General features: G+C 40.7%; 1 protein-coding gene across 1 annotated transcript in view; it reads right to left on the reverse strand.

The window, feature by feature from the left end:
- The window catches only part of LOC122942504 (zinc finger protein 271-like), a 32806-nt gene that overhangs the window by 8107 nt on the left and 9423 nt on the right, over positions 1–15276 (reverse strand). Inside the window, exons 2-6 of the mRNA XM_044300169.1 lie at positions 12063–12205; positions 11759–11938; positions 11553–11676; positions 11375–11469; positions 6174–6276 (exon numbers count right to left, since the gene is read on the reverse strand). Of these exons, the coding sequence (XP_044156104.1) occupies positions 6174–6276; positions 11375–11469; positions 11553–11676; positions 11759–11938; positions 12063–12134 (574 nt within the window). The 5' untranslated portion in view covers positions 12135–12205. The remainder of the gene's footprint in view (positions 1–6173; positions 6277–11374; positions 11470–11552; positions 11677–11758; positions 11939–12062; positions 12206–15276) is intronic.

Consider the following 15276-nt stretch of genomic DNA (forward strand, 5'->3'; position numbering starts at 1 on the left):
GTTTTTGTGTCAAATTTCGTGACTTTACAATTACTACATAGATCACAACTATAGAAACCTTTAAGATCTTCCCACGGTGTACTGATGGATCTGTCATTTTATAGTTGGGGCCACTTGTAACCCTAAATTGGGGGCTCTTGTGTATATTATGGGTGGTCTCTTTGGGAGAGTTGCTGCCAGTATCTTGTCCTCTTGCAATAAATGCCAATGTCTCCTAATAATGGTAGATATTTTTTGTGTTGTATATTAAATGGTAATATTATTTTAGAAGACTCCTCTATTTCTTTTTCTATTCTAGCTTTTATTTGAAAGAATGTTTCCCTATCTGATGATCTTACTTTAAATAGAGACTCAGTTAACAACAATATGGAATTAAACCCCAGTTTAGGTGTTCTCTCTGTTTGTTCCCAGGATGCCATAAATAAATTGGCATAGCTGGGGGTGAATCTGGTGCCCATAGCGGTCCTGGTCATTTGTAAATAATAATTGGATTTGAAATTTAAAAAAATTGTGGGTCAAAACATATCTAATACTGTCCAAAATAAACTGTATTTGTTCCCATTTAATTATTTTTTTGTAAAAGTTATTATTTTTGACACTGCTTGCATACCTTGTTCTGATTAATACATGTGTACAGTGAATTAATGTCCAATGTTGCTATAATCCAATTGGGCTGACATATCAGATTTTCTAAAAGTCTTACTACCATGGTGGCATCTTTTAAGTAAGATGGAGTTTCCTTTACATAAGGTTGCAAGCAAAAAGGGGTGAAGATATTGTGATAAATTGCTAGTTAATGAACCTATTCCCGAAACAATCGGTCTACCAGGCGGATTTATTGGATCCTTATGCACCTTAGGAATACAATAAAAAACGGGCAACTTTTGAATACATATCCCGCATCGTCTGACAGTAGATGAAAGATGGTTGTGAATGCACAGTCCGGTCCAGGTTATATATAAGTATATTAGCCCGATCTAATCTGATACAGGTTTTCTATAGATCAAGGCAACACAATATAAAAATTGACTTTGTCCTTCGTTTTTTATATGACTGTTTGACCACTGAGGAAGAAACCAGTAAGGTTCCAAAACGTGTCTGGTGAACACAGAGATATAAAGAATTTGCGGTAATAGGAAGAATCGCACAGCCACAAAATACAAGAGACGCTTCAAAGCTTTTAATTAAGTCAGCATCTTGGAATTCTCAACCCACATGCGCGGTCAAGTAAGTGCCGGCACTAGCGCGCAGGATAACTGTGGGAATTAGCAGCACAAGAGAATCGCAGCTGTATAAGGAAACAAACACGTACGTATCTTGCTGCCAGCCGTATGAAACTGAACGCCGGGAGTCTGGTAAGCGGAGAAGCATCATACTACATCTAACCTAAATGCTGTTACACTGAATGAATATACTATGCATTGAACTATCCTACAAAGGGATGAATATATTAACAAAGTGGCAACAATAAGACTACCGCTAGACATTTAGCTTATAACAAGAAAATAACAACAGGATATCTTGTAAATATTCATATCGCTGTGGAATATAACATTGTTCCAAATAGTGTGTGAGCTCCACACAAGGAACTACGAGAGTGACCTTGATTGTATATTATCTCAATTCAAGTACTAAATGAGTAATTTATTTTATTGGCCATATAAATTTTATGTGTGAAGGTTAATTTAAGATTTTGTAGGAAATAGAGGATTAATTGTGACATATTTTAGACAATAATAGGAATAAATGGTATAAATATATATTATATATATACACACACATACATAGTCCATTTATTGGTATGAAGGCAGCCAATAATTGAATATCTTCAAGAATAAAAACATTATTGATCAGTAATATACTCAAAAATTCAGTTGACATTTTATAACAGTTCTGTATAAAAAAAAACTCCATAGAAAGTACAAGGCATGGAACTAAATTGAAGCATCAATTTTATAAAACAGTGGTGGTCAAACAGATGACAATCTAATAGACCTAACTAGTAAAAGTTGGCCCCCCCTTGAGCAACTTCCCTGCAACCCCCATCCAATTATTTTTTTTAAAATTATGGAAATAAATTTCTAGCACTGGAGATGAGGCGCTGAATGTCCTCTTAGTTCCCCACATAATAGTTATCTCCCTCAGTGTCCCTTTCACAGTAGAATCCCCCTTAGTGCCCTCTTCACATAGTGATGCTCTCCAAGTGCCCCCACAGTAGTAATGCACCCTTAGTGCCTTCACACAATAGTTATGCTGTCTTTGTGTCCCCACACAATATTTATGCCTGCTTAGTGCCCACCTTACAATAATGCTGCCCCTTAGTGGCCATACACAGTAGTCAAAGGCTATGTAAACTTCCGGAGGCAATTTTTTTTATGACTGCATGTTATTTATTTTTGGCTAAAAATCATTTTTTGAACTTTATTAAAAACATTGAGCTGTTCTATCACAAAGGGTTAACTTTTTGACTGGTACTTTCACTTTGTGCTAGTAGTCTGCTAACTGTAATCTCTAAACTACTGAGAAGTCATAAACATTTATCTAAGCCACATTCTTATCAGCAAAATAAAAACTGAGCTATAATGATTGTTTTTAAGGGCAGAAAGCAGAGATAAGGAGTCCTTCTGCTCCCTAAATGACGGAAAAGAGAGAAAATCCACAGGCTGTCACTACAGCATGTCAGCACTGTACAGAAAAAAGGAGTACATATGTTTAAAAACAGACCAAATGAAAAAAAAATTTTGCTCAAAAGGAGTACAATGCAATAATAAAAAAGTCTCCAAATGTGTACATAGCATTAAAGCCCCTTTGTGCCCTCCTAAAGTAATGAAGCCCATGTAGTTTGAATAAAATATGAAAGTACTAATAACCCCCATTCCTGATGAATGGAGCACATCATGATCTTTCCAGCAGCAGACGTGATGTTAGGACATCATCCCTACTGCTGAGCGGAGTAGAGCGCACAGGCCCGTGGATTATCTCTGGCCTGTATGTTCTCCCACTCAGCCCAGCAGGTGCAATGACATCTCTGTATTACACCTGCTGATGGGGAGAATACAGGCTGGGGAATAAGACCTGGGCTATAATGGATGACAGACACAGCAGCTGGACTCCGAGGGAGGAATGAGAATAGAATGGATGGTAGGAAGCACAGTAAGCCATCGCTGACCATGGTGGAGCTCCTCAACATGTTTTGTTTTCTTCTCGAGATATAATTTCTATTAATAATATGCAGAGTTATTCACTTGGGTCAGGAAAACCTGATGCCTTCATTGAAAAGGCAGGTAAGAAATACCATTTTCCCATCCATTTTCTGGTAGTATGGCCATTTTAATGTTGTTGCCGCAACCACCACCATTATCCTCTGATGAGATCTCTTCCTCACCAACCCAATTTGGCTCCCAGGTGATATCTAAAGCACAATTATGATCATGGACACAACCATGCCACTCCTGGCAGTCGAAACGTTTACTGTTCTCATACAAATCATCTTTAGAGTCAATCGGAGTGGTCCCAGGTTATAAGTGGTGTACCCCAAGGTTCAGTGCTGGGTCCTCTATTATTAAATTTATTAATTCATGATATTGAGCATGGGATTCATAGCACCATTTCTATTTTTACAGATAACACTAAGCTATGTAGTACTGTGCAGGCTAAGGAAGATGTCCATGAACTACAAGCTGACTTGAACACTGAGTAATTGGGCATCAACTTAGCAAATAGGGTTCAATGTGGATAAATGTAAAGTTCTGCATCTTGGTAGTAATGATCTTCATGCATCATATGTCCTAGAAGATGTAACACTAGGAGAGTCACTTATAGAGAAGGATTTGGGTGTCCTTGTAGATGGTAGATTAAATAACAGCATACAATGTCAATCAGCTGCATCCAAGGCTACCAGGATATTGTCATGCATTAAACGAGGCATGGACTCGCGGGACAGGGATGCAATATTAACATTTTACAAAGTGCTGGTGCTGCCTTATCTGGAATATGCAGATCAGGTCTGGGCACCAGTCCATAGAAAGGATGCTTTGGAGCTACAAAAGGAGTACAAAGGAGAGCGACTAAACTGATAAGGGGCATGAAGGGTCGTAGTTATTAAAAGAATTACATTTATTTAGTCTTGAGAAGAGAAGTCTAAGGGGAGACGTGATTAACCTATACAAATATAAAAATGGGCTGTACAAAAAATAAAAAAAAATCTGGTGAAAAACTGTTCTATGTGAAATGCCCTCAAAAGACAAGGGGGCACTGCCTCCGACTGGAGAAGAAAAACACAATAGGGTACTGTGATTGTGCACAAAGTATGATACCTCTTGGCGCAAAAACCACAACCTCAAGGGAGGTATATAGATAATTATTTTATTAATTGGTGATAAGCTACAACGCGTTTCAGAGTCAATATACTCCTTTCTCAAGTCTGTATAATCCGTGCTTGTGCAGATGACCTTCGATTGACAGCCACTAACTGTCCATCTAAGGCCCCACCTCTCTCTCTCTGGCTCTTGTAGGCGCGCCATCTGCACAAGCACGGATTATACAGACTTGAGAAAGGAGTATATTGACTCCGAAACGCGTTGTCGCTTATCACCAAGCAATAAAATAATTATCTATATACCTCCCTTGAGGTCGTGGTTTTTGCGCCAAGAGGCATCATACTTTGTGCACTATCGCAGTACACATCCACCTATTGTGTTCTATATCACTCCTCTGGAGAATCGGCCACTCCACCCAGAAGGATTGAGAGATACTGGCAGCACCAACCCTTTGCCCTCACAAGTTTCGTGCCTACATATGCACAACGCTAAAAGGTGATCTCAATTATTGGCAGTTTCTGGCCTTCCACATATTTTTTATTTTATACTATCCTATAAGAGCCATTTCTCTTCTTTTTTTTGCCCACATGTTGGAGAAGAAAAAGTTCAGTCTCCAGAAAAGTCAATGATTCTTTACTGTAAGAACGCCTCTGGACGTGGTCACAGAAGGAACAGTGGACATTTTTAAAAAGGGTTCAGAAACATTCTTAAAAAGTAAATTACATTACTGATTATGAAAATGTGTAGAAATCTTGGTCTCACTCCCTTCACACTGAGATTGGGCCGCTAAGTGAGATGAATAGGATTAGACAGAGCGCCTTGGGTATACCAGATTTACCGCAATTCATGACCAATTCAGAACAAATTGAATTTCTTTGCGAAGTTCTTCGTATCACCCGAATCAAATTTTTAAAAGGTCATTCATCTCTAATTGTGATGTGTGGGTCTGGGGTAAGGACATTTCTGATGGAAGATCCTCAAGTTTCAATCTGAACAGACTGATGACAGTAGTGTTGATGCAGTTGTATTATGGTCAGCAACGGAGCCAAGGCTCATCACTAGGAGCTCGGTCAAAATGCAACATGCCAAAAGGACAAGAGCATGTTCCGAAACGTGGCCAATAATCAAAAGACCGTAGTGTGGTCGGGATGAGAATCAAATACAGTAGCCACTAGCAATACATAGGAAGAAGCAAGGAAAGGAATTTAGCTTCATCACCAGGCAGTACCAGGCTTGTTGCAGATCGAGCGGGAGATAAAGACCCTTGTGCCACATAAGAAGACATTGGTATTATAGAAAGTGCATACTAGTAAAGTTACACCTCTGGCTGGAGGGAAGAGGTTAGGTGGAGGGAGGGTTAATTTTTTGCCTCACGCAGCACGAAGGTTATGCGATTCCCTGCCCTCTGGCCACACAGCTATGAAGGAAGGGGGGCCCAAACTGAGCTCTTACACCAGGCCCAGGAGCCTTTTGCATCGCCCCTGCACGAATTGAACTGTATCACCCCGGCACATCGCTATGTAACTAGGCAGAGACGTCAGCACTGTTCAAAATTGTGTGTCCTAGTAGTAGTAGAGATCTCTTCTGCACTGCAAGTGAAATTGGACATCGCGTCCCAAGCTTAGAGTGGAAAACAGTGTCTACATAAATGGTTACAATACATATACTAAATGTATATCTCACCTATATGCTACCACATTTACATCCATATTTAATTTAAATTTCATCTGAATCAGTGAATATAATGCTAAAAAAACTGACAGAAAAGAGAACCTAAAAATGTAACATAAAACTGTAGTATCCAGTGAAGGAGTAGAATCTGTGAGACATCTTTACTTACTGGTTACTACTCACCTGGGCGGTTATCTGTAGGAATGTCCTCTATGCTCTGCTCATCGCCCCTCACATATGTCTCTGTAGGATTAATATTGTTCAGATCGTCACCCGGATTCACAAGCTGTTAAAGAAATATTGTAGAATCAGACAGTTGGAGAAGTCGTGTGGAAGGTTTTATATGACCAAAAAGGATCAGTAATTAAAATGATGACAGAAGTGACCAGATAACAGGACTTACAGTCATGTGAAAAAATTAGGACACCCTTTGAAAGCATGTGGTTTTTTGTAACATTTTTAATAAAAGGTTATTTCATCTCCGTTTCAACAATACAGAGAGATTAAAGTAATCCGACTAAACAAAGAAAACTGAAGAAAAGTTTTTTCAAGAACTTCTGTAAATGTCATTCTACAAAAATGCCTATTCTAACTGAGGAAAAAGATTGGACACCCTTGCCCCTAATAGCGAGTGTTACCTCCTTTGGCTGAAATAACTGCAGTGAGACGGTTCTTGTAGCCATCTACCAGTCTTCGACATCGGTCTGAGGAAATTTTACCCCACTCCTCAATGCAGAACTTTTTCAGCTGTGAGATGTTTGAGGGGTTTCTTGCACGTACAGCCCTTTTCAAGTCACCCCACAGCATCTCAATGGGATTCAAATCTGGACTTTGACTTGGCCATTCCAGGACTCTCCATTTCTTCTTTTTCAGCCAATCTTTGGTTGATTTACTAGTATGTTTTGGGTCATTGTCATGTTGCATGGTCCAGTTCCGCTTCAGCTTTAATTTTCTAACTGATGGTCTCACATGTTCTTCAAGCACCTTCTGATACACAGTAGAATTCATCGTGGATTCTATGATGGTGAGCTGACCAGGTCCTGCTGCAGCAAAGCAGCCCCAAACCATGACACTTCCACCTCCATGCTTCACAGTTGGTATGAGGTTCTTTTCTTGGAATGCTGTGTTTGGTTTACGCCAAACATGTCCTCTGCTGTTGTGTCCAAATAATTCAATTTTGGACTCATCTGTCCAAAGAACATTATTCCAGAAGTCCTGGTCTTTGTCAACTTTATCTCTGGCAAATGTCAGTCTGGCCTCGATGTTTCTCTTGGAAAGCAAAGGTTTCCTCCTTGCACACCTCCCATGCAAGTTAAACTTGTACAGTCTCTTTCTGATTGTAGAGGCATGTACTTCTACATCAACAGTAGCCAGAGCCTGCTGTAGTTCTCGAGATGACACTTTAGGGTTTTTGGAGACCTCTTTTAGCATCTTGCGGTCTGCTCTTGGGGTGAACTTGCTGGGGCGACCAGTCCTGGGCATGTTGGCAGTTGTTTTGAAAGCCCTCCACTTGTAGACTATCTTCCGGACAGTGGAATGGCTGATTTCAAAATCTTTTGAGATCTTTTTAAATCCCTTCCCAGACTCATAGGCTGCTACAATCTTTTTTCTGAAGTCCTCTGACAGCTCTTTTGCTCTCACCATGGTGCTCACTCTCACTTCAACAGTCAGGAGCACACCAAACTAAATGTCTGAGGTTTAAATAGGGCAAGCCTCATTCAACATGCAGAGTAACGATCTACTAATTATGTGCACCTGGTGTGATATACCTGTGTGAGATCTGAGCCAATTTAAGAGGGAATACATGTGAGGGTGTCCTATCTTTTTCCTCAGTTAGAATAGGCATTTTTGTAGAATGACATTTACAGAAGATCTTGAAAAGACTTTTCTTCAGTTTTCTTTGTTTAGTTGGATTACTTTAATCTCTCTGTATTGTTGAAACGGAGATGAAATAACCTTTTATTAAAAATGTTACAAAAAACCACATGCTTTCAAAGGGTGTCCTAATTTTTTCACATGACTGTATCTGACCCAAATATCTGCAGGTCTCCTGCATGAATCAAATCTGATTGCTTCATTATTCCAACCAGAAGCTTATAAGGCAGGTGGAGTAGCCCTTATATTCCATCAGTAACATTAAATTGCGTATATATATATATATATATATATATATATATATATATATAACTAGGGATAAGCGAAGAAATTCGATTTCATGTGAATTAATTCATCACGAATCACTATAAATCCGGTATACCCAGGCCACTCTGCCTAATCATATTCTTCTCACTTGGTGGCCCAATCTCAGTTTGGAGGCTTGGAAGTTAAACTTCAGGGAGACGCTATCACCGTGTACATCAGTGTGCAGTGCACCAAAATTCTTAGTGAATCCCATCTGTTAGCTGTAGATTTACTGTGCGTCAGTATTTCAGGTCAATGTTACAGTCAGGTCTAATTTATCACCGTGGACTTTACTGTGCAGAGCATCAAGATTCAAGTAGTCAGCAGCAGTGGCAGTAACAGTGTGCACCAAGATTCATAGCTAATCCCTTCTGTTAAACACAAAGTAATGCATACAGCACCCTTCAGTAAAGCAAAAAAAACAATGTGCGCCCCTGCAGGAGCTGTGTCCAAATGGCTTCTTAGGCAAACAAAATAAAGAAATGTAGACAGCGCCAATAAAATTGTTGTGAAAAAAAAAAAGGTTATTTTAATCCATGTTGTGGCGGTGCTTTTTAATCCCTTCTGTTAGTTGTGGAATTACTATGCATCAGTATTACAGGTCACTGTTACCATTAGATGTAATTTATCACCCTGTACATAACTGTGCAGTGCACCAAGATTCAAGTAGTCGTCCCATGACAGTGTTGGGAGGGTAGCAGCAGCGGCAGTGATAGTAGTGGCCCCATGACAGAGTGGGAAGGGTGGCAGCAGTGACCACAGTGGCCCCATGCCAGAGTGGGGACATTAAAATTTAAAATAGTTTTTTTAAACAAGGAAAAAAGTCCTGCATGAAGAACTTTAATGGCCTCTTTTACATGGTCAGTACTGTGCGTCAGTATTTGATCAACCCAAAAAAAGGAGTGGGTCCAAATCAGGCAATGTTGGGGGAGAACATTTTGCCTTTGAAGCTCATGGAGGGTGTGTTTTGCAATGTAAGAGTGGCTGAAGTGCATGCACAGATTCCAGGACATTTTAAACAGCCCTTGCAGTTAAGCAGAAGACTTGATGAACCGAGTTACGAGATTGAAGACGTGCGCTATGCAGGGAGCATGGGTCAGCTCTCCCTGACACAGCACAGACAAGACATGTTCTTCCCATTATCAATAACCATGGTTCCTATCTCCAGTTGGCAACGAGACAGCCAGTGTTCGATTTCTTCATTGATGATGCTAAGAAGTTCCTCCCTGGTGTGGCTCAGTTCACCATGGCTGAACAGGTGCAGAACCACGTGACAATGCCTAGCTTTGCATGTGTGATATGATTGAGGACCACTGTGAGACAGCAGTGGGCTAGCACTGCACCACTGTATAATGCCTGTCTGCCGCTGATTTTATAAACCCGTGCACTGCTAGTGTGTTCCTGACAGGTACTCTTCCGAGTAGTAGACTGACACGCTTCCACCCTGCTGGCTCACGGCTCACCTGTCTCTTGCGCACGTCCCTAACCTCTCGAAACATGTGCTCCCATCCAACTGTCATCGTCGTTAGTTGCACATCTGAAGGAGTCCGCAGTGGACTCTCCTCCAAGTCTGGGCTGGCCTGTAACTGCTGACTGTCTTCATAATCACCGAAAATCGGAGCAGTGTGGGTGGCAAACATTAATTGGCTAACAGACAGAGCAGTAAAAGCAAGAGGCAGGTTAAGGACAGGTGAGGGCAGAGAGGCAATTCCTGGGCCATGACAACTAAGCATGGTGTGAGAGGATCCCACTGCATGCTGGCTGTGTGTATCTGTTGTCACTTGAGATGATGTTGAAGATTGAGTAAACCATTGCAGTACAACTGGATTGTTGGTCAAAACATGACCGCTGGATGACAGTGGCAGCTCTGGCTACCACCACCCCTTCTTCTGCTGTTAATTGTGCTGGCTACAGCAACAATTTTGACACTGCCTGTTCCTTTGGAGGGCCCAGGCAGCCGTCTGTTGGCCATAGTGTATAACAACTGTATCGCTAACAGAATGGATTAACTACGATAAATTTTGCTCCACTGCAGTTATGTACAGGGCAATACATTACACCTACAATATAAAGAAAGGATCCGCGCTGCCCAGGATATATAAGAGAATATTAAAGCAAGCTGATGATAAAAAAATGTTTTTGATAATTCTCGTGTTCCCAGGCTTCTAACTTTTGCTTTGTAACATGTGCAGCCGCCATTTTATGAAAATCTTTTTCATTACCACAAAGCGCGAGAAAATTCGGCTTTGTTGCAAATCAAAGTTTGTTCAACACTATATATAACGTTAAATTGTTTATGTACCTGTTGCCCATGCTGGCCACCTCAGGGCTGTGGAGCCAGTAAGCCGAGGTTCTGACTCATTTAACATGTGCAATAATTTAGTGAGAAAAAATAAATATATATACTGTAGTAAAATTGTGAAATTGGGCTTTTTCTCACCGCTATATAAGTAATCAAGCTGGGGTAACATGTTCACAAGAAACACATCACCACTGAAACCAGTCATTGGCTGCAGTAAAGCAGGTGATCATGCCCATTCTGTAAAGGAGGTAAGCAACATTTACTGGAAGATGGACACACAGGAGCCAGCACGCATAACCAGAGCTGAGGATAGCAGGCAAGTATGAATCTTTCCAGAGCAGAGGTCACTGTGAAAGGTCACTTATTCCCGAACAACTCCTTTAATGCGGTCTTCTACAGTTCTGAGATGACTGCAGCCATGACCAGTAGTGAACTTTCTCCTAAGGTCATCACTACTGAGCATGTGCAGCACCATTCTGGCACTGTAACTAAGGGCCTTGGGGTAGCAAGAGGATATTAAGTATAAGAGACGGGGAAAATACAGGAGAGATAAGAACTGATTCTCTATCACCACTAGATCACCCTGCTAATCACTGCTTATAGTATAAGGACAGGGGAAAACATAGGAAAGGTGAGAATTGATTATCTGTCGCCACTAGAACATCCTGCTTATCACTGTTTATAGGTTAAGGACAGGAGAGAACACAGGAGAGGTGAGAACTAATTTACAAGACCACTAGACAGAAAATTTAGTAGACACAAAAATTTACTAAAAAAGGAAAAACTTAAATTTCACATGGACATAAGTATTCAGACCGTTGCTATGACACTTGAAATTGAGCTCTGGGGACCTCCTCCTACAGATGTACAGAGATGGGACATTTAATGAGACCTTATCTACCTGATCATCCCATGGGACATTGTGATGTTCTTCTGAACCATCCGGTGGAAGAAGAGGACTCTGACATCTCTCCGGTGTTCTTGTCTCTTCCTTAACTGTAGGAAACGCATCCAGTGGCTGAATTAATTCCTTACATACAGATAATGAGAGGACATGTGTATTTAGTCATGTCTATTACCTAGAGATGTGAAAGGCCAGTGATCCTTCATCATGAGGTCCTTGTACAGATCTTTGTGTTCTTCTAAATACTCCCACTCCTCCATGGAGAAATAGACGGTGACATCCTGACACCTTATAGGAACCTGACAACACAATGATACAGTTATCACCCCGATCCCTTCATAGCATTCCTGAATATTGTCCCAGCATTCCCAGCAGTGTCACCTCTCCAGTTAGCAGCTCAATCATCTTGTTGGCGAGTTCTAGGATCTTCTCTCTACTGATTTCCTCATGTATCAGGGGGTGAGGCGGAGGCCCCATGATTGAGCTCAGGGTTCTTCCCCATCCTTCAGACACAGGGGCCTGACAGCGCTCACTAGAGGTCTTCTTCACTACTGTGTAGTCCTGGTTATGGAAAGACACAGTAATAAATATCACTCCATACATCTCCAGAGTCCCTCACCAGTCATGTCCATCTGTTAGTAACATCGATAAGATGATATAATGTGACATCATCAGAATATCTCACCTCTCCAGTAAGACGGAAGAGGATCTCTAGGGTGAGATTTATTATACTCTCTGCCATCTTGTCCCTGTCCATTCTTGTTGGGTCAATCAGGAGAAGAATCTATATAAAAGATATCCACTGAGCTGGTGCTATATTGTAGGAACCTGAATAGAGAGAAGATGAGAGGATGTAAAATCCTACAAAATACCATGTAAAATACAATGACTGGAGATAAGAGGAGACATTGGAAGAGACAACAAAGTGCAGATGTCGTGTTCTCTCTCTTTGGATAAATTGGAACATGAGTTGAATAGCTTAGTCAAGGCTGTTCCTCCATGGGTGAGGTCAAAGCAATTTCATTGTATGTCACACCTTCCTACAGTGAATTAAAGATGTCATCAGTAATGCCAGAATGAACAGCACATGACCACTATAGACCATCATAGGCCTCAATGGTCAGGTAATATGCATACCTCCATCGGAGCTCCAACCAATACTGTAAACAGACTGAAGGAGACCACAGGAGCCTCAGTGCTGGAGCAGTGGAGGATTCTACAGGTCTTATGTTATCCGGGTAATTGTAAAACGCGGTGGAATATGTTGGCGATACATAAATAAAGATTATTATTACTATATAGACAGACATTGGGTTGGCAGATTTTGTTTTGACAGCTCCTCACAAGCACTCAGATGTAAGAGATTTATTTTTATTTTTTTAATTTAACAACTTTATTAGTATACAAAAGGAGTAAAAGTACACAAATCAAAATTAATTAATTAAGTATAATTAGCTTACTCCATTTTCTCCCCCCATTCCCATTTTTTCCCCCCCACCTGCCACCTGCGATGCGTCCACTGTCCTCCCTCCCCCTCCCCCCTAAAGAAGAGTAGGGGGAAGGGAAGAGAGGAGAGTAAGAGGAACGGAAAGAAAAGAAAAAAAAAAAAAAAAAAAAAAAAAAAAAGGGGAAAAGGTAACACATAACTAAATTCAGCATAAAAGCCTATCATAACTTCAAACCTTCCCATATCTTATTCCATTTTTCTGATCCACCTCTATGCTTGTACAGAATCAGTTCATAGTTTATGATCTTATTAACCAGGTTTATCCAGTTATTTACTTCAGGCGTATGGCGTGCAAACCAACTTCGACTGATTAACAATCTAGCCAGTAGTAGTAGTAGTAGTAGTCTACCCAGTAGAATCCTTTGGCATTTATGGATAGTTAATGTGAACAGGTCGTTCAGTAAGAAAAATTGTGGGTCAAGGGATATACATATTTTTTGTTTGTAGGTAATGAGATTTTCAATACCATTCCAGTATGCTACCAGACCTGGGCAGAGCCACATCATGTGCAGATAGTCCGCTCCTTCATTATCACAGTGAGGGCACTTGGAAGTATCTCTTAAGCCACACATGTTTAACCAAGTGGGAGTAACATAAAGTCTATGGTAAATATTAAACTGTGTTAAAACGTGATTAAAATTGTGAGAAAGTACATCTGGGTTAGAGAAGATACTCCCCCATCCCACCAGCTTTATATTTGGACAGTCCATCTCCCAGGCCCTTTGTCCTGGTGATTGTGTCTCGGAAAAACGTAACTTAATTAGTAGTTTATATATATTTGAAATCTTCCTTCCTAGTGATATCTTCCCTAACCATTCATTTAGTGGTGACAAAGTATCTATTTCCAATAGTGATTTATCGTGCAAACTAGAAAGTGCCGACCGAAGCTGAAAATACCTAAACCATGAGAGGTTCTGTACACTAGGTGATAGTTCAGCAAACGTCTTAATTTCTTTATTCTTAACAACCTGAGTCACATATACAATCCTATTCTTTTGCCAGAATTGATCGGTTGCTATCCCATCTAAGGTCTGTAAGTGCTTATTATGCCAAAGAGGCGTGAATATAAGTGATCCCTTTACCCCCAACCATCCTCTAGTGATAGCCCACATTTTCAAAAGTGATTTTATAGTCTCTTTATAGCCCCACTCTTTATTAGTTATTTGCCCGGATTCCAGCAACGTAAATATATTGTTGTACGTGGAGGCTCTTACTAGACTACTCAAAGATGTACTATTTGGCCATTCATTACACATCCATAACTGAGTTGCCATAAAGTAGCCTTTGAAGTATGGGAGGTTTAGGCCCCCACACTCGAGAGGCTTATATAGATATTCTAGTTTGAGTCTCACTCGTTTTCTCCCCCAAACCAAGTCATTAATTATGGCTTTTGAGGAACAGATTTAGTTGGAATGGTAATTGGGAGCTATGTCGCATATGAAGACACCCAGAGGTGGCCCTAAAGTGGAAACCCCCAGAAAGTGACCCCATTCCGGAAACTTCACCAGTCAAGGAATATTGTAAGGTGTGTAGTGAGCACTTTGACCCATCAGGCGTTTCACAGAATTAGGAAACACTTGGCTGTGAATATGAAAAATAACATTTTTTTGCAGAAAAAGTTGCTTTACACCCACATTTTTCACTTTCACAAGGGGTAACAGGACAAAATGCACCCCACATTTTGTTCCCCATTTCCCCCCGAATACACCAACACCCCATATGTGCTCAAAAAATTATGTATGGGTGCATGGAAGGGCTGCAGATACAAACAGCTAAACATGGAATTTGCTGACCTGTATTGGCAGACATACATTTTAGTTGCCATGTTGCATTAAATAAATTCCTGAGGTTCCCAGAAATGAAAAACCCCAAGAAATGACCCTATTTTGGAAAGAGCACCTCCGATTGAAAATTTGAAGTGGTGGAAAGGGTACTTTTTAGGGTACATGCACACGTTCAGGATTCATGTGCGATGAATCCGCACTGAAATCCGCAGGTGTTCGCAGGCAAATCTGTGCTGTCAATCCGCATTAATTGGTGCGGATTTGCATGCGGATTTGGTGCGGATTTCACTAAGTGAATGAAGAAAATCCGGTCAGGAAAAATAAAATAAAATTGACATGCTGCGGATTTTAAAATCCGCACCGCAGGTCAAAATCCGCGCGGAAAAAATCCACATCATGTGCATTGAGAATTTCAAATTCTCATAGAATACAATGAACATGACCTACGGTGTGGATTTTCCGCGGAGAAAATCCGCATGCAATCCTGATCGTGTGCGTGTACCCTTAGCAAACAGGTGTCTCAAGAAGGCAGAATTACTTGAACGAAGCATTTCAAAGCACACATGTGTAAAAATTACTAGCAGACCCCAATTTCTCACTTTCACAAT

Source organism: Bufo gargarizans, chromosome 6, assembly GCF_014858855.1.
Source record: "Bufo gargarizans isolate SCDJY-AF-19 chromosome 6, ASM1485885v1, whole genome shotgun sequence".
NCBI classification, from domain to species: domain Eukaryota; kingdom Metazoa; phylum Chordata; class Amphibia; order Anura; family Bufonidae; genus Bufo; species Bufo gargarizans.